At 38.7% G+C, this 20,155-nt stretch overlaps 1 protein-coding gene across 3 annotated transcripts in view; it reads right to left on the bottom strand.

Moving 5' to 3' along the window:
* NALCN (sodium leak channel, non-selective) overlaps positions 1-20,155 on the bottom strand; it is a 308,717-nt gene that overhangs the window by 57,162 nt on the left and 231,400 nt on the right. For all 3 annotated transcript variants that reach the window (XM_025874689.2, XM_025874690.2, XM_073894331.1), the window contains one exon: positions 6,927-7,000. In XM_025874689.2, the coding sequence (XP_025730474.2) occupies positions 6,927-7,000 (74 nt within the window). The remainder of the gene's footprint in view (positions 1-6,926; positions 7,001-20,155) is intronic.

The raw sequence follows: 20,155 nt of genomic DNA, 5'->3' as shown, positions 1-20,155 counted from the left end.
GGTAATAACTGTTTTTCTGCATAGGTGTGTTGTACTGACTGACTGAGATAACACGCGTAAGACCTTAGCATCATACGTGGGTCTTCACAAGTACTCATCATTCATTCTTTTCCCATCTCCTCTCCATCTTCATGTTGGAAAGGCATTTTCATGGCATAATGGAAATAAGATTAAAAGGTAGAAAACACTCTATTTTATGAAACATTTTAGTAAATGATCTTAACTATTAAAGTCAGTCAGGGAACCATGACAATGCTCTGTATCAATCTTCTTGTCACAGTCGTGTTCAGAGCACTAGAGGTATTATTGAAGACTCCTCCCCCTGACTAGTGTCACAGTACGTTCTCAGGGCAAACATGAGCTCCTTGAGGGGATAATCTATGTGTCCAGTATCTTGGAAAATGCCTCGCACACAGAAGATGCTACAGAAGTATTTCTTGAATGAGTGAGTCCTTTCTGTCAGGATGAAAATCTAGCTAATGCCATTTAAAAATCTATATCTTAATAAATATGTTCTGACTTTATTTATATATAAATTGTATTTCTAGTCAATAAAAATGATTCTCTTACAGAAAAACTAACCCCCCACATCATTAATTATATTTAATTTTTTTGTAGTAAGTAGTATTCAACTAACAACTATTCCTTAGACTTTAGTTTTTAAGATTTTATTTACTTATTTGAGAGAGAGAGAGCGAGAGAGCACAGAGAGGCAGAGGGAGAAGCAGGCTCCCCGCTGAGCAGAGAGCCCAACACGGGGCTCGATCCCAGGACCCTGAGATCATGACCTGAGCCAAAGACAGATGCTTAACCGACTGAGCCACCCAGGCGCCCCACTACTATGCCTTAGACTTTAAAAAATTATGAATACCAGTGCGTGGCAAGGAAAATTTTGTCATAGGTCCAAATATCAGAAGGCAAATATCATACTAGACCAAGCGTTCAAAAAAGCTGTAATGATACTTCCTAACTAGTGAGGTCCTGATGGCCAAGGATGGCATTTTCTAAAGTAATGTAAAATGTTTAATTATTTTATTTTTTACATTTCTCTCTGCATTCAGCCTAGCGGGAATGATAATGCATCTGTGCTCAATTTCAGGGCTCTGAAGGGACAAATCTCGGTAGAGGGAGCGAGGCTGTGGAAAGTGCACTGCTATTTGTTTTGATTTCTCCTGATGTAGTGGAAAGGTCCCTGCTTTCTGAGGGAAGCTTCCTTGGTGAAGCTGAACGGCATAGGCAAAGTCAAAACGAGAGGGAATTTCACAGTAACCCTGGATTTTACAATTTAGGTGATGGAACATCCTCCTCCGTACACTCCTCCCCAGATAAATCTTGGAAAAACAAATACGGATGCCCACTTGCCCCAGGCAAACCCCTGCATGCAAGCATGTGACCGTAACCTCGAGGTCTGTCAGAATGCCCCACTTTTGTTTCTATCAGAGAGTTCCCAAATCTATGGAGAAATTCATTTCTATTTCTTGGAGCATGGATTGATTTTAAGAAAATACTACATGGAAGAACACAGATGAACAAATTAGAGATGATTATGTGTAGAAGTCACTGGTGACTCCGATGATTCAAATACCTCCGACTCTAGGCCCCTTTCTCTCTGACTTTTCCCTTTGTCGGCTCAAATTTCCTCTTCATAGGCAAGGTATATAGCATACTCTTTTCTGGAATAACGTAGATATTGTTTCAAATGGAAATGTGGATCCCCTGAGCACTGAGACTCAGGGCAGCCCCGCAGCTTAATCATCAGGACTAAGAACTTAGGCCTCTCCATCAATAGGACTTTACTATTCATTCCAGGAAATTCCTACCCAAGAATTTAAGGCTGTTAACCAATAAGTAATTTCACTGTTAGCTTCAGGAAGTCTCTGAAAATCCATTCATCTGAATTATAGACTCATGGACCAGCCCCTGCCTCTAGATAATATATCACTCAACTGGTCAAACCAAGCTCCTAAAAATAATTGGTACTCAGGCCAAGACCCTGCCCAGCTCGGTCCATCAATCCTAAACATTTTTTTAAAAAATGCTTTTCTAAAAATCTTGCAATTTATTTTTAAAGGTAATGCATGGAGATGGTTAAAAATTCAGAAGACAGAATAGAATAGACTTCTGGGCAGCAGAAAGTTACCCCACATCAGGAAGGAAAGAGAAAAACAGAGGAGCAAACTCCATTGGAACAACTGACAACTGAACTGTGGAGCCAGAGCAGGTGGAAAGAACACTGGGGGCCTGGGGAGACCAAGGGATGTGCCCTCCACTGTGCCCCGACCCCAGGGGAGGCCAAGGGATGTCCCCTCTTCTGTGCCCCCAACCCCAGAATAGTAATGGTTACCTGTCCGTAATAAGTACTCTGTATCCTGGAGAGTCCTAAACTCTTTTTTTTTTTTTTTTAATTGAGGTATAATTGACATATAGTACTCTATTAGCTTCAAGGTATACAACATAATGATTCGATGTTTGTATATATTGTGAAATGATCTAAACTCTTACAGCAAGAATCTTGCCCGATCTCAATCACTAAAAACCACCCCAAGCCGAAAACCTTACACATATCCACTGCTGACCCATCCCTTGTGAGACGTTACTAAGAGTGCTGAGGTGGTGGTCTCCCTCACTATAATAAGTATTAAATCTCACTTTGATTAACCAATAGATTGTTCAGACAACCAACTGGGGCAGTCTACACTGCAAAGGCAGGTAAGTGAGTTGCTTAAGGTTATGGAGGAGCCGAGCCAGATGCTGGTCCAGGCCTTCTGACACCAAGTCCAGTAGCTTACGTTAGAACTATGGTGACCCTGAGGATTACTTCCTCCAATCCTTACATTGTCAGAAAACTGGGGATTTAAATAATTTACCTGTTTACCTTAGATTAGGGATATGTTTTGTATTATTTTCCCCAAATATTTGTTATTTTTAAAAGTTATTTCTAAGACACCAGTATTTTGTAACATCTTCCCCACTAACCATTGGATTTCAAGTTTATGTGACTTATCTCCATCTGCACCCAAATCAGGACACACACCCACCTGTGACATATTTGCCAAAATGATTCAGCTGAGGTCTTTCTCTAATGAGACATTCCTAGAATGCACTCCTGCCTCCTTGGGGAGGAACCTCTTCAGTGAAACTGAGGACAGTAAGGCTATGAAAATAAAAGACTCAGGAAAATTACAAGTGACAGAGTACTGAAACAAGTCTCTGCTAGACTTCTTTCTTCTGGATCAAGGCAGACCCATCCATGAAGACACGACACTTGCACCTCCTCGTCTTAACGTTCTCTCCTTCTGGCAAAACCTCCCTTTCGGAACGCAAATGGTCATGGGAGAGGCCATTTTCCCACAGCTTCAGTGAGGGGTAACTGACAAATAGTGTTGTGTAAATATAAGGTGTACCACATGATTTGAAGTGTGTATATACTTTTTAAAAGATTTATTTTATTTTTTAGAGAGAGAGCACAAGATGGAGGGGCAGAGGGAGAAGGAGGGAGAGAATCTCAAGCAGACTCCCTGCTGAGCGCAGAGCCTGATGCAGTGGCTCATGACCCTGAGATCATGACCTGAGCCGAAACCAAGAGTTAGCCGCTTGACTGACTGAGCCACCAGGTGCCCCTGATGTGTGCATATCTTGTGAAATGATCACAATGACGATAGTTAACACATTCATCACTTTCCATAATTATGATTTGTGTGGGTGTGTGTATGGTGAGAACACTTATGATCCACTCTCTTAGCAAGTTTCAAGTCTACAATACAGTATTATTAACTAGAGTCACCAGACTGTACGTTAGATCCCTGAATTTATTCAGCTTAAAACTGGAAATATGTACCCTTTGACCACCAACTCCCCATTTGCCCTGCGCCCCAGGGCCTGGCAATCCCCAATCTACTCCGTTTCAATGAGTTTGACTTTTTTAGATTCCACATGTAACTGACATCATTCAGCATCTGTCTTTCTACTTCTAACTTACCCAGGAATGCTGTAGTTTAATGAACAAAGAGACTAAGCCTAGGGGAGAAGAGTCTCCCCAGGGAGTAAGACTACCCTGAAAGAATGGTAGAAACTTCTCCTTCTTCCCCGTTTTGTGTAGGGCTAGTTGTCCTGAGGTGACTGTAAATGTTCTCCTTTTCTTTCTTTTAATTTCTCTTAACCTTTCTTCTTTCCTTTTCTTTTCAGTTGTTGTTGCTCCTTGGAAAACAGCATAGAAGAATGCCCATGGACCCACAGACAAGGACCCGATCTATTCTTGACCTTCTTACTTATGGGTTACGTTATAATGCAGGTATGATATTATTATTATATTATTGCTATTGCTATATTATGAGTGAAAAAAGAGAAGCACACTCAAACTATCAGTTTGACATCTTGTCCTTAATTCTTGCACAGACTAATGTAGCACCGACAAGGAAATCATTTTCACAGGAGGAAAGAGCTAAATGGCTTTTCTAAAGATTAAATTTGTATTCTTAAAAAAAAAACTTAATTTTTTTTCTAATTGTAAAAATTGGAAAATTAATTTTTCTAATTGTAGGGTATTATTTCCTGAGATTGACTGGGTGACAGCACCCCCAGGGAGCTGCCTTTCAATTTGTGGTGTGCTGGGTTGTCCTAAAATGCCAATGGCTCTGGGTGTCCCTGAAACCACACAATTACTGGGCAAGTCTGAGGGCATCCCTATTCCCTGATGGTCTTAAAAATTTGGCTCAGGTACCCCCACAAATTTTCTCTCTCTCTTTCCCTCTCTCTCTCTTTCAATTTTCTCTTTTTAAAACCACTTCTAAACATTTAAAAACCAACAACTGAATTTCCCCCTCACAATGTTAATTAGCAGTAAAGGATGTGATTTCTAGCATTATCATATCTGTGCTTCAATATGACTTTGAGAAAACACTGGAGAGTCTTATTCATCTAATGCGTTCACTTTTATGACTTTGGGCACCATAAAGTCAGCCTTCAGTGTCAAGCCAATGAGCCAAATCTGTCAGAAAAAGTCTGACTTTATTTTTCAAATCATATGACACGTTAACACACGCCCTTGAGACACCCGCATTATTCCTAAGGCCTATCCCTAAGGTGGATGAATTCTTGGAGGGAGGTTTTCCAAAAACTTGTCACCTGGAGAGACGATAAGACAATAAGATGCTGCCCAGGGGGATTCCCCCTTCTGGAGAAAGCCGCATGGGAACACTCCTTATGTTTAGCAACCCAGATCAATAAGCACCATAGTTTCACATTTCTTGTGTGTGGATGAGAGTCTCCCCTTTCTTTTGTAAACTAGGAGCAGGTGAATAAGAAAAAGGTTGTGGAAAAGGAAAACTGGAAGACCAAATTTAAGAAAGAGTTCATTGGGAAGCAAGGTTCTAGAAGTGGCTTCTTCTAAGTATCCCTGTCTGCCTGTGCTCTGGAAGTCTCTGGGAACCCCCAGGGCACATTTAGGAAGGTAGTTATTCTGGGTAGGTGAGTAATGTCATTTTGGTTCTGAATTTGGCAGGTAGACTCTGAATACAGGCCAGAGTATTACACTCCCCTCATGGGGTGTTGTAGATTTTAGGCTGAATTCTCTTCCCTGTGAGTGTGGCTGTGGGGCTGGACCCGCACACTGTCTGTCTTGTGTGAAAAGGGGAGTGTCTTCAAGACACTAAGGATTGATGCTGCCAGGAATTTGTCTAGTATAGTACTTGCAGCTTGATAAAGACCCTGGAGAACCATGTAGTGTTCAAGGCCGGCCCCATGATGTTATCTGATGGCAGTTGGATTGAGCCAGTTGGAAGCAAACTGAAATTGGGACACAGGTTGTTACAAATGTGCTGAGAAGTTTTTCTTTCTCTATGTCAACCAGACCTCTTAGATTCAACTTATTATACTTTGTGGTGATAATATACAAGCCCCAGAAACATTTATTCTCTTCTCATAAAAGGTACTCCCAACGCATACTCATATCTATGCGTGAATTGTCAGCCAATAAAAGAATGAATACACAAAATACTGTCTTGACTAGTTAGGATCATTTTTGGTATACAAATTTCAGGTACTGCTATAAACTCAAAATAGCTTCTCAAGCCATATATATTAGCCTTATTTCCTCATTACAGTTATCCAGGTTATAGCGATATACACTCTGGCAAAAACCCTTTAATGACTATTCCTGGAGGAGAGGTAGAAAAGAAGAGAGTCTAACTCCTTCCCCTCAGCACAAGTTGGAGGGGGCTTCCCAGTATAAAATTCATCCATTCATCTTGTCAGCCATTCTCCTTCCAGCCCCCCAATATTTAGTTGTATAATTACACATGTCTGTGTAATATATCTGCCAAAAAATTACATTCCAAATGCTCATGCATTTTTATAAAGATCACGTTACTTCATATTATGACACAGTCTTCTAAAATACTCTTAAGTAGCTAGCTTGATGTTCCTTTCTGATACTTTATCAAGGCAGGTTTAAGAAAGTAACATTAAAGTTGTATGTTTTCATAAGCATTTTAAAATGGATATCCTTTTGAGTCTTACAGATTTTAAATACATTTATTCTTAATAGATTAATAAATCATAATTACTTCTAAAAAGCTTACCCTTTTACCATTTTCCCCTTAGATTGTGATTTGTCCCTCAGATATCACAAAAGACATAAAACATGGAAGAATAAAAGTTATTTTCATCTTTTTGTAAAGGTTTATACTTACAATTTATGTGTGAGTGAATGAAAAGAAAAGAAATGCACGACTGAAAATATTACTTTTCCAGGAAAAATATTAATGATGTATTTGACATTATTTATAAGTATATAATTACGTAAATCTAATTTCCAGTGGAGAGTGTGTATTGATACTCAGAAAATTAGCTCATTAAAAAGAAAGATCTCTTCTTTGCTTAATATAATCCCACTTGTTTAAATATGTATCAATGTTTGATGGTGTTACCTTAAGATTTTAGTGACTGCAGTCTCCTTTTCTAGAAGATTCCTTGCCCTTATGCTGAAGACAGACTTGCGAAGCTGAAAAATTATAAGTGCGACTTTAGTTTTGGAATGTAAAGGGATAATATACTGACAAATCATTACATACATTAAATAGATAACACTATTAAAACATCAAACATGAATTTTTTTTCCACTAAAGCATCATTATACGACTGATTCTGTCATTTATTTTTTTAAAAAGATTTATTTATTTATTTAGAGAGAGCACAAGCAGGAGGGGCAGGGAGAGGGAGAGAGGATCTCAAGCAGACTCCATGCTGAGTGTGGAGCCCAATGCGGGGCTCAGTCTCAGGGCTCCAAGATCACCACCAGAGCCGAAACCAAGAGTTGGACGCTCAACCGCCTGCACCACACAGGCGCTCTGAGTCTATCATTTAATTTTATTTTCTATTTTCACTTTTATGTGGGCAGAAATGCAAACAAGCTTGTGGGGCCACACGTCATAGCTATAACGTCTTAATCTGAATAGGTTTTCCAGTGTCCAGAGAATTTAACGTTAAGATAAATATTGGACTCTTTCTTGCCATTGTCCAATAAAATGTTCTCTAATCCACTTTACACCTGTTTCAGGTTCTTGGCCTGGGACCTGATACTAATCTGAATGATGAGTTCAAAAAGTTGTTTTGCCTACAGGCATGGAGACAAACGAGATGAGCTTTCAAGGTTGCTTCCTAGTTGGTGATGATGAAATTATTCCAGGGAAAAGCACTAAGAAAAACAAAATCCTGGAGGCTGCCTACAAACCAGAAGATTCTCCAAACCCAGCTCTGTCCTGCTTGATAGTTGCAGAATCAGAGGGGTGACAGGTGTACAGAGAACTGAAGTGGGCAAAAACAGGGCAGAGAAAGAACAGGGAAGCATGCCATCCTAAGAAAATTCCTAATAACAAATGACTAGAAAGGGTAACTCCAGTAGTCAGACCAAAGGTAATACTCAGACAACAACCTGCTCATCTTGATCAATAGATTAGGTTATATTTACGAAGCACTTAGTATGCTATTAGTGGCTATTAGAGATATGGGTTAGCTAGGAATCAGAATTCTTGCTTACCAAAATTGAAAAGCCTAGTTACAAAGGCAGGCTATGATGCGTGACGTTACCAGTAAAAAGTAGACAGTAAAGTGCTGGATGATATGTCCAGTAGAAAAGATGAGAAGGCTATAGGACTCCAGATGGGGAGAGATATGCGTGTCTGAAATAGTCAGCAAAGACGTTATTGATGGAGTAGAAGTTGCTCTGACTTGAAAAATGGTTAAGATTTACATAGTGTAGGGGGCCGTGGGCAAAGAACTGCAGTTGGAAATGCATGCATGGCGCAAAGTAATCCGGAGCAGACTATTTGCATAAGTGCTGAGCTAGGTGGAGGAAAGAGTGTAAGGCATACTGCGTTTCAAACAGATTTGAGGGAGGAAGAAATAAGCAGGAGATAGAACAACTCTGTATTCAGTAAAAACAGACCATCCAGTTTCTTTCGAACAAATTAGTGACTTCATGGGCAAAGTCACAGAGCTCCAACCTACGAACAAGCCTATAAACAAATGCGGTACCACTAACCCATGTGTCCACATGGCCACAGCTAGAGAGGAAGTGGTGGGCACAAACTGGTCTTTTCAGTCACACCTGACAACCTAGAGAACACCAGAATCGGCAATATAATTTTCATATTTCACAGCAAAATCTGCAATTAAGGGGAAGATCACTGGACACATTGGCAATTTCCCTCATATGGGGAAAGCTGGCGCACTTATATTTTCTCAATGAAAAACTGAATTGGTTTCATTATTCACCAGAACTCTTGGAAGAATAAATTCATGTGTAGACAAGGAGCTAAGAGTGGATGGAATTTTTCCAGAAATTACATTTTCAGGGCAGCGCAAGAAAGGCTGTTTACCATGATGTATTGTGAAACTTTCTTAAGTCTCCTCACCTCCCCTGACTTTTGGCATTGATCTAACCTCCTAGCGCTGACAGCCTATCTCCCAAGGAATGTTATTTAAAGTTATTTTCAGAGACAGAAGACTCAGCTGAAGGAGCCCATCATGGTGGTGGTTCTGCCTTTCGATACCCAAGTACACACATAGTCATGGGAAAAGCCCAGGCCACGGGGGCCCCAAGGCAGCAGGTTTTAGAAGAGGACTGGACCCCACTACTCTTGTTTCATCTTTGAAGGACACTGACATGACTTAGTCATCTTTCCCTTGATGTGAGGCAATGGTCTGAATTCAGTCACTTATCTACTGCCCTGTACCTGAGCAGCTGCCACTGAAGGCAGTGTTCATCATGTCAAAAAAACCTCTGCAGAAACTGCAAATAAGTAAATAATACTTATTATATTGATTCCAAAATTATTTCTGTGCAGCCCAAGATTGCTAAAGGGCTGCCGGCTCTCCTTTGTCCTAAACTTGAACTGGCTAAAATAAAATACACTATTAATCTGAACAAGGAAGTACTTGAAAACTGTTTTTATAATAGCAGAAGTGGCCAAAGAATAAATAGTATAATAGAAGGACTTCAGATTCAGCCTCAGATTGATTGATTGATTGACTGATTGATTTTTTTTTTTAAAGTAAGCTCCACACCCAATATGGGGCTCGAACTCAGGACCCCGAGATCAAGAGTCACATGCTCCACCGAGTAAACCAGCCAGCCACGTCCAGCTGTAGGATGTTTTAAAAGAAGAAATATCTACATTTATATCTATCATCTATCTATATGCATATTTGATAGCCTAGATATGTATTTAGATAGTTATATATTTTGACTGTTCTTTTTTTTCCCTAGTAAATAAAGGAGGCCTATGGTGATTATCTACTATCCCTTCAGTTGTTCTGATTTCTGCAGTAAAGCTTTGCACATTTCTGCAAAGGACAGGGTCTGCTAGTCCTTAGTACTCAGAGCTACGCTGCTCTGCAGTGCCCTCTTCTGGCTCCAAAAGATACTGACAGCCACCTGAAATGATCAAAACAAGGAATATAGAAATCAATTTCGGGATAAGTAATTTTAGATCTGAAGTTTTCAGTTACAGCTATGGATGGTGTCAATAATTGTTTCTTCTGGATATAAACATGTCATACGTGTGGGACTTAAAAGGAGGGGTATTGGTCACGTCACAGGGAGTTCGCACTGAAAAAAAAAAAGACCACCTTTTTGGTGGTTTTATTTTGTTTCTAAACTTAAAACATCCAACTCCAGAAGATAACCATTCTCTGGCTGAATTAATGATAAAAAAATAAATGTAAATGTTCAAGCAATACAGAGATGATTTTTTTTGTCTTACAATTTTAATGTAAAAGATGTTTCTAGAACCATGCACTTTAACATGAAACTTAGGAGGTTCAAATTTGCAGTTATTTGTGGTTGAATAATTTGGAGCTGAAGGACACAGCAATGGATGGATCTTGCTGGTTTTCTGGCAATTTCTTTAACATCTTTTCATCTATAGGTACTCCCTTTACCCCTCATGGTTGAAGGACCTGGGCCATGTGACCTGTAGTTTCTGGGAGTCTGGATTTTCCCAAGTGCACATTCACGGCATAGTTCTCATGTTCCTGTCTTCTGTACTTCCTGCAAATCAGCAGCTGGACCCAGAGTCTCATCAGCCTCATACTTGATTGCTTTGGTAAAGGCCAAAGGTGGTGGTGTGGCCTTTCATCGCCACATAATGTCCAGTTGTTCCTCTTTCTGTGTTGTTAGTAGTAGTATTGATGTTTGTTGCTTAGATTATTGATTCATTGTGAAAAATTGCTACTTCTTTCTCATTTACCAGTTGGAACACTTGTATAACAAGAGACTTCCTTTCATGTACTATTTGGTTACTCAGTAGTTCAATTCATACGGAAAATGTAAGGTAAATGTTGAATTCTTTACCTTTACTTGCTCATTTTTATTTAATTAATTGATTTTCTATCCGTCCTCTGAAGGCGACCGATCACTAGTTTAAAAATGTCATTATGAACTCAACGGTTTAAATATATTTGGTTTCAATCCATTACAACCATTACCCTCATGTTAGGTCACAGCATCTCAACTGTGCTCACTGGGAACTTTCTCAAGACGGCCCATGGGTTCTTTTGCCCTGACTCTGTTAGTCTTTGTGTAAGTTTCCCTGTTGTTGGGTATGGCAAGATATCCCAAGCTCATGTTCTATATCCTTCCTATTCCAAATTAACAATTTTCTCCAAAAAACCCTGGTTTATTTATTGAGAAATGGGTTCGAAGAACATAATTTAGATGCCAGTGAAACCCACTGCTACTGAGTCGGTCACTGTTTTGAGGACTTTGCCTGCGTTTATTCTGATACTTTCAATTTAAATTCAGGACACAGGGTCTTTACCTCATCTCTTCTATATGACATCTGTATGTCTTCTGTATCTGTACCCCCCTTCCCCCCACCCCACATCAAGTCTCTTGATTTTCAAGTACACAGAGGATGACACACATTAGACTATCTGATAATAACTCATTTTTATTTCACATTTCATGGAGAGGAGTCTTAGAATTACAATACCTATTCTAACACGATACAGTTAATGGATCTTTAAAAAGTATTTCAATATATTCTTCCCATTTTCCTCTTATTTGTACACTTGCACTACACTCATATTGGCAGAGCAAATAGCTATTACACATTTTTCTCTTCATTTTAATCCTCATGTAGTCATAGTTGGTCATCCACAATTTAAGAATGTTTACCACTTGTTCTTATGTCAGTGTTGTAGAGTCATTTTTGGAACTCACTGTGGTTGTCCGAAGCATGTGTTCTAGTACTTTCCTCAGGAAAGGCTCATAGTAACAATGTTACTTACATTCTTACATCTGAATAGCAGTTGTTTTCCTTTTTTCCCTTTAAACTCAAGAGTCCGTTCTCCCGGATATAAAAAAAAAACAACAAAAAAAACTGGCTCCTATATTCTCTCTCTGGATATCCTATATTATGTGACTCTAATTTCTTCTGACATAAAGCATTCCTGCTGAAAAGTCTGATGGTAATCTAATGCTCTTTCCTTTATATGTCACTTGTTCATTTTGAGCTGGATACCGATTTGTTTTATTATATTATTATTATTATTTGGTTTCAAGTTTTTATTTAAATTCCAGTTAACATACAGCATAATATTGGTTTCAGTAGTAGAAATTCTACTCCTGATGAATCACTATTCATCACTTACATGCCACACTCAGTGCTCAACACAAGTGCCCTCCTGAATACCAATTTAGCCCATCCCCCACCCACCCTCCTCCAGCAACCCTCAGTTTGTTCTGTATAGTTGAGTGATACCTTTTTAAATATATATATATATATAATAAAATATATATATACTTAAGGTCCTGTAATTTGTCTGGAATATATCTTATTTTTTGTCATTCGTGATTAATATTTCACGACACGAAAGGACACAGTGTGTCCTTTCAGTATATAGCTTTAAATCTTATTATATTTCAGAAAAGTTTAATTCTTGTTCTGTGCTATTGCTTTGGTTTTCTTCTTTCAGGACTCCTGTAACGTAGATGTTGGACCTTCTTTGAATTTCTTCAATTTGTCATTTTCTTTCAAATCATTTTCATCTCTTTCTTCATTTCTTTTTGATTTCTTAAAATTTTCTCTTCTTCACTTTCTAGTTTTCTTTAGGCATCAACTGATGTATGTAATCACTTTATGTTCCTTCCAGCTTAGTCTTCATTGCTTTTTTTTATACAGTTGGCCCTTGAACAATGCAGGGGTTAGGAGCACTGACACCCCATTTAGTTGAAAATACACATATAGCTTTTGACCATCCCCCCAAAAAAACCTTAACTACTAATAGCCTACTATTGACTGGATGAGTTACCGATAACACAGTCAATTAACACATATTTTGTATGCCATATGTATTCTACCCTTTATTCTTACAACAAAGTAGGCTAGAGAAAAGAAAATGTTATTAAGAAAATCATAAGGAAGAGAAAATACATTTATAGTACCGTATTGAATTTATAAAAAAATCTGCATATAAGTGGGTGCGCACAGTTCAAACTCACGTTGTTCAAGAGTCAACTGTACTTCTTTCCTGAGTTCTAGCACCTTATGTTTGAATTTCTTCCTTTTGTTGCTATCCTAGTCTTTCGTAATCTCTATGTCTTTTAACTCAATTTGCCATGGTATGCTACAGTTTGGGTCGTTTGTGGGCATGTCTTTATGGTAAGCTTTCACTCTCTATCAAGGCAGTATTCTGCTCCTTATTGTTTTTTTCTTACAACTTTCGTGGGGAATTTGACTTTGATAGATTTCTGTTGCTCATTTTTATGCACAATTCGTTTTCCTGAGCAGTTTAGTATTTCCTTTTAGCTTCAGTGCTTCTTCTGTTGTTCTGACATCGTGATCCACATGGCTGCCTTCTTTCTAAGATTTTCTGGCTCTGTTATGGATAACAGACACCACCAATTTGACCTGGATCTACTTTTCCCTTCATCACTCTTGTCACTGGCCTGCTCAATTTTGATTCCACTCCTGGATATTTTTCTTCAGTATGGATGGAGCTAGGCAGGTGTTTTCCTGGTCTCAAAGACATTACATGCCCTGTAACTCACCTTGGCTTCTTTCCCACAGGTGCCCATACCATGTTTTATACCCTCAAATTCATATGTTGAAACTCTAGCCCCCTCAAAGGGGACAATATTAGGAGTGGGGTCTCTGGCAGGTAATTAGGTTTAAAGGAGGTCATGAGGATAGAGCCCCCATGATATGCATTTGTGCCCTCATAAGAAGAGGAAGAGACCAGAGTCCATCCTCTCTCTGCCTTATGAATACACAATGTGAAGGCAGCCATCTGTGAACCAGGAAAAGGAGCCAGACACCGAATCTGCCGGCACCTTGATCTGAGACTTTCCAGCCTCAGAACCCTGAGAGAGAAATGCTTACTGTTTAAGTTACCCAGCCTTGTGGTATTTATTATAGCAACCCTGACAGACTAAGTCACCATACAAACATTTGGTTATTGGTTTGTCTGCACCTGCTTTGACTTGTGGTTTGTGAATTACCTAGTTTTGTTGTGAATATTGTCTATGGATTTTGGTTATTATCTAGGCATTCTGTTTACTTCCATGTGGGAATTCAAGGAGATTAAAAAACCGTGCCAATGCCTCTGTCATCATTCCAGAAGACTCCTTAATTATTTTATTTGTTGAATTTTGATGCAGATTTATAATTTTTATTTGTCCTTTCAAAGAACAAAATTTTAGCTTTATCAACATTACTTATTGCTTCTTTTCCCATTTGATTAATATCTACTTGTATCTTTTTCTTTTTGCTGTCTTCATGTTTTCTTGGTTAGTATTTTTATAAATTCTTGAGTTAAATATTTGGATGATTAATGTCAGCCTTTATTCCTTTACTAAATATGCACTCAAGGCTATAATTTTCCCTCTAAACATGCCTTTAGCTGCTTCTTACAGGTTTGATCTATATGGTGTTTATTAGTTTACAGTTCTAGAGACTTCTTATTTCCTTGCAGTTTCTTCTATGTTCCCTAAATTATTATAAGTGATTTTTAAATTTTGAAATGTGTTGATGTTCTTGTGACTGTTATTTAGTTTCTAATTTTATTACAATATGGTCAAAAAATGTCTTCTCTAGGATACTGATTTGGTTTATGTTTAGAATTCTTTTGTGGTTCATAAGTGGCCATGTTTTATAAGTTGTTTATGTGTCCCTCAATCAGAATGTGTGTTCTCTAGTCGCTGGATGAAGGCCGGTCAACTGTGTATTTCAAATCTTCTAAACCTTATTAATTTTCTTGGCCCTTTGATCATGTGCTGATCACTATATACATATTTTAAACTGGGTTTTCAAATTAACCCTCATAGGTAGGTGCTGTTATCTCTTTTTTACAGGTGAAAAATCTGACATTCATAGAAATTATGCTGTTTTGGTCCCCCAAATTGCAAATTGAAGAATTACAATTAGAAGTCTCGATTGTACAGATGCAGTGTTCAAATCTTGTCGCTAAACATGATGTTTATGTAAAATGTACTAAGCTCAACAGTATTAAAAAAAAAGCATTTTCCAAACTATACTGTGATACAACATTGTTTGCTTGACTTGAAAGATTTGGTTTCTACATAGAACTTGCTCTTATCCCAAATCCTAATGCAAAAGCTAAACTAGCCATGTTTTTCCTTTGTTCTATATATGCATACCTGATTTTCAGAATAATGACCCCGAAGCACTAAAGGAGATCAATAACTTTTCTAACCTATTACTGCTAGTATGATAAGGGTATTTATATTTTATGTCTACTGATTCCTCGAAAGCTGGGATCCATCACCACTTTCAATTAAGCAGAATATTAATTCAGTTTATCAGTCTGCGAGTCACCCTAGAGCTATATCAGGGAATAAATACTTCCTTTGGGACACTGCAGTGCTAGTCTGAAGAGCCATAGTTTCAGTCTGATAGTCAAATAACCTAATACTAATGAAGGCAGCGTTAGTATTTACTTGAGACAGAAAACCATAAATATTCTAAGTATTTGACTAACTTTTTCTGATTTGGAGTTGTTAACAGTGTATTTCTGTTTGTAACTGAGAAAAAGTTTGAGAGCCATATTTTTTTTTCATTTTGAAAATATTAACAGGTTGATAATAAATGGAAACACATTTATAAAAACATATGGCCATAAAGCACAAAATCATGGTCCAATGAACAGGGCTTGATGAATGTCACTTCTGCTGGAAAAGTGTAGTGTAATTATTGTAATTAGCTGCTTTATTGAATAAGTCTCCCACATAAAATGTCATAATTGGAAATAAGCAATTACTTAAAATTACATAGGTTGAAGGTGGTAGGTACGTCATTCAAGTGTATTTTAATTTTTCATGCACCTGTGAACTGAAAACTAATCCCAAAGTGCATATGATAGATCATGCGTATAGCAGGATGTTTCTATAAAATAAACTTTTTATAGAATTGACATTATGCTTGGAAAGAAAGAATTTAAAAAAGTGATTAGCGTAGGTGGCAGCAAAATTAAAACAGTCACATTACAAGGTATACAAAGGTGAATATCATTATAATAGCATGTTATGAAGCTTTGAAATACATCTTAGAAAGTGAATTTTATGAAAAGGGAGTTTTAGATGATGGGTCGAGATTTTTGATCTTGTTATTTCAACATTATAAATTCTGAACCCTGAAAAAACACCAGGCATAAAAGTTATAAAAAAATCTATAAATATGTACACACATGTGCAAACACAGGCACACACGTGTGCAAACACGTGCACACACGTGCAAATACACGCACACATGCACACACGTGCAGACACACACACACACACATACACACATAGAGTCTTCCTTTGGACTCCAGGGTACCCCATACATGTTGATCATTGCTCTGTGTGTGAAACATCTTTTTATTTTTCTGTGAATTTCGCTAGATCATAAGCTCCATACGATAAGGATGGTACATTCCTTGTCCACTACATGATCCTCCACTGTCCAGCACTGCCTGTAATTTGTTCTTGAAATATATTTAAAGAACAAATACAATGCCTAATATTAAAGATGACTCTTCGCCGTTCTACATTTCTTTTCATATGAAGGGAATCCTTGAAATAAATGTGAATTAGGTAAAAATTACAAAGGAGGACTATTCATTTTGAAAGGCATCAATTCACTCGATATATAGGAAAATCTTGTGAAACTGGAGACTAAATGATTGGAAACTTAATTGGCTTGACTTTTTTGCACTTGAATTGCATGGCAATGCTTTAGTCGCTAGAGCTTGTGGCACTGGACATTTGGCCAAATCTCCAACAACTTAGACAACAGCTAGCCTAGCATAATGATGCCGAGGATGCAAAAGATGAGGGAGAAGCAGTGTCTTCACAGACAGATATGCTCCATATCCAGTGCTCACTGGTGAGAAGCTGTAATATACACTGTAATATACACCTAGCATATAATTTCATGGTTACAGCTCATATAAACAGAAAGACAAAGGCTGAAAACCTGCAGAGATTAAAAAAAAAAAAGATGAGTGGATTTATGATTCTGGGAGAAAGTGCCAGATGCTTTTAACCATGCAGCTGTTTGTGAATTTAAAATCCAAGGCACTCAGATAATACAAGGGAGCAGTGCTTGCTCTCCAATTATGATTCAGTTGTATTTGGACTTCAGATTCAAATAACAAGAACGCCAGCCCCAGCAAAACTGTAACACATCGGGACTGGCAGTACACTTAACGGAAAGTAAAACTTAGGAGTACAACTGGACTCCAAAGAGTAGAATGTTGAAAAAGTAGAGCAAAATGTAAATTTCACAGATAGGATTAGCTGCAAGCTCAGTGCTCTGATACCTGTATAGGAGACAGCACCAAAAACTTGTGGTTAAAAGCCTTCCCTATGACCTATAGAAGATGCTCAATCCTAAGACGCATTTACTTTTGACCTTCAGTGGATGGACACCTAAGGAATGCAAGCAAATTACTGATAATCCCAAACCCAAAGTGATTACACAACAAAATATGCAAATAAAATGCAAAAAAAAAATCACTGATAGGGAATTCCTCCTCTTGTGTTAGTTGAAAGCAGCAGAATGTGTTTATTACCCGGACTCCTGGACACTGTTTACATATAAAGGCCCTCAAGAAATAAATGTCAAATGAAAAAACATGCACTCGAACTCAGCTGTATTTTGATCTGAGCTCGAAAACATCCTGCAAAGATCAATAAAAGTGTAAGAAAAAGTTTTCATTTATATTTTATATCTTTTTGTCTCCGTTACTGGGAGTGAATCAATTATCCAGGAATGCATTTTGAAGCAAAAGAGAGAAGTGCATAGGGTTTTCACATTTGGGCTGATGAATGCCGCTTCTTCCCTCCCCCAGACCACACTGTTGGTAACTCTGTGATCTGGGCCCCGGTGGGGTGGTGGTGTCATGTCATCTCCCACTTTTCTCCTAGAGGTAAATCTTGAATGGCACTGCAGAGATGCTAAGCTATTATTTTAGAAAATTCCTGCAGAAGAACAAAAGCCCTAAAGATGAAAATAGGCTGTTCTCCCTCTCTCTCTTTTTTGGTAAGTAAACTATCCTGGAAATTATAGATCAGTAACTTACTATGTACAGTTACTGGAACAACTCCTCAAACACTCTATAATCACATAGAAAAATAAAAAATGCTGTCTGGCAATCAACAAGGCTTTGTAAAGAGTAAATCTTTCCAGAGCAATTTAATTTACTTCTTGATAGTCTAAGACACTATATAGGCAATGGGGGTAGTCACTGAAATATCATAAAAAAGCAAACTAAAAAAACCCAGATTCATGATCAATAAAGAAACCAAACTGGCGATTAATATACCATGCTTAACTATAGACTGTTACAGCCAAAGGTTAATTTGTTTAAGTAAAAGTCCTTCGTCTTTATTGAGGAAAATAAGTCTATTTGCTTATGAATTCATGGTATGGTTTAGTTTCAGTAACCTTTCTTATCTGGTATTAGAAGCACATATGTTTTGCCAGTGCAATGCTAGGCATTTGACATACATTATTTAATCCTCATAACAAACCCTGAAAATAAGAATTATCTCTACTTTATAGATGAGGATCAGAACCTACATCACTTATCACTATGGTCATAATCACTCTTCGGCTCTGCTTCTCACGACGAACAGTCAGATCAAGCATCTTCTGCGTCCTGCACTTTTCTGCATCCTTTTCTCTCAGTCTGGAGCACCTTCCTCTTACACTGCTCAAGCTTCTTGCTCCTGTAAGGGGGGTGGAGGGGGTCCTATCTGGGGTTCCTGTAACACTTTTTGCTTCCATGCATTTACACGTTTCTTCCCATTAGACCACAAGCTTCTAAAGGGCACCACTCACATCTTGCTCAGCGTTGAATTCCCATGGCCCCAAAGAGTGCTGGCTGAATAACAGGTGTTCCACAAATGTTTGCCGAATGACTGAGTGAGCATGAAGACTTACGGAAATGAAAAGGGTAAAGCAAACATAGTAATTACTCGTATCACTTTTCTCCTTTTGTACATGTGTTGGCTGATAATGGTGAAGGCTTACTACGGAACTTGCTATATGCTTAGCAGAAAGGAGGCAGGTAAGAGAGAGGACAGACATTGCCCTATTGTCAGCGAAATACTCTCTGTTCTTTATTATATGATTCTGAAACTATACTAGGAAGTGCACTCACAAGGGGGCCGCTGGGACAGACCTCATCCGTCTGTCTCTCTCAGGCTGATGTGATTGTGTGGTTCCCTCATGTTCTCCAGACACTGTGAGGTTCTGCCCCCCACCCCCCCAACATGGCAGGGCAGCCAAGACAGCAGGGCAGAAAGATGGGGGAGCTCAGCTGAAGGGCAGTGAGAGGCCCCATATCCAACCGCGGGGAGTGGGGGGAGGTGGGAAACCTGACTTCGCTGAAATGATTCACTCAGGAGGACTGAGTGCATTGCTTCCATTACCAAGGTTACTGGAAAAGCAAGTTCACATCTCAATTTACTAATAAGCACTCTACTTAAGAAACCCAGGGTTTAGTTTCAATAATATGGGCAAAAAAACGGAGTAGAAAACCATCGCCTTCTGCTTGGAAACTAGAAAAACTCCTCTCAAGAGATGCAGGTTTATCCTTTAATCAGAAGGAGAGGGAACCGCTGGCTGATGCCCCAGGTGGGGGAAATGGGAAGAGAGAGGGATGGGGGAATGCCCATTTCTACGGAGTCGGGAAGGACAGCCATCCACCCTAAGGAAGAGGTGGGAAAGCACCGTTTCCTGTTCTGTTCCTTTAGGAGCTGTAACAGTAACTTAAAGATTTTTATGTTTTTGTTTGCTCGTTTTTTATGCGGGAAAGACAGGTATTTTAAATGTCGTGATAAAGGTAATCAGAGCTATTTTTAAGAACACGGTTTCTGCAAAGCGAGGTTGCCATGGAGTTACCTAGGGTTGTTCAAAGCCAGGGTAATGACTGAGAGAAAATCCTGCCTGGCAGGTGCTTTCACGTTTCCTCATTTCCTGCATTGCTTACTCAAAAACATCCCCACCTTTTGTTGTCAGTTGTTTTTTTTTTTAATCCCTTTACTTATGATCTTCATGTTCATGGGCACTCAGTGTTTTCCTTAGCAAGAGGAAAATGATTCCCTCTAGTGCAGCGGGAGTCAGGAGTTTCTCCTTACAGGTAATCA

This window comes from Callorhinus ursinus, unplaced genomic scaffold (genome assembly GCF_003265705.2).
Source record: "Callorhinus ursinus isolate GAN/ISIS: 27379988/994484 unplaced genomic scaffold, GSC_fseal_2.0 scaffold7, whole genome shotgun sequence".
Lineage (NCBI taxonomy): Eukaryota > Metazoa > Chordata > Mammalia > Carnivora > Otariidae > Callorhinus > Callorhinus ursinus.
The sequence above is the reverse complement of the archived record's forward strand: the minus strand, read 5'-3'. Positions and strand labels throughout refer to the sequence as shown.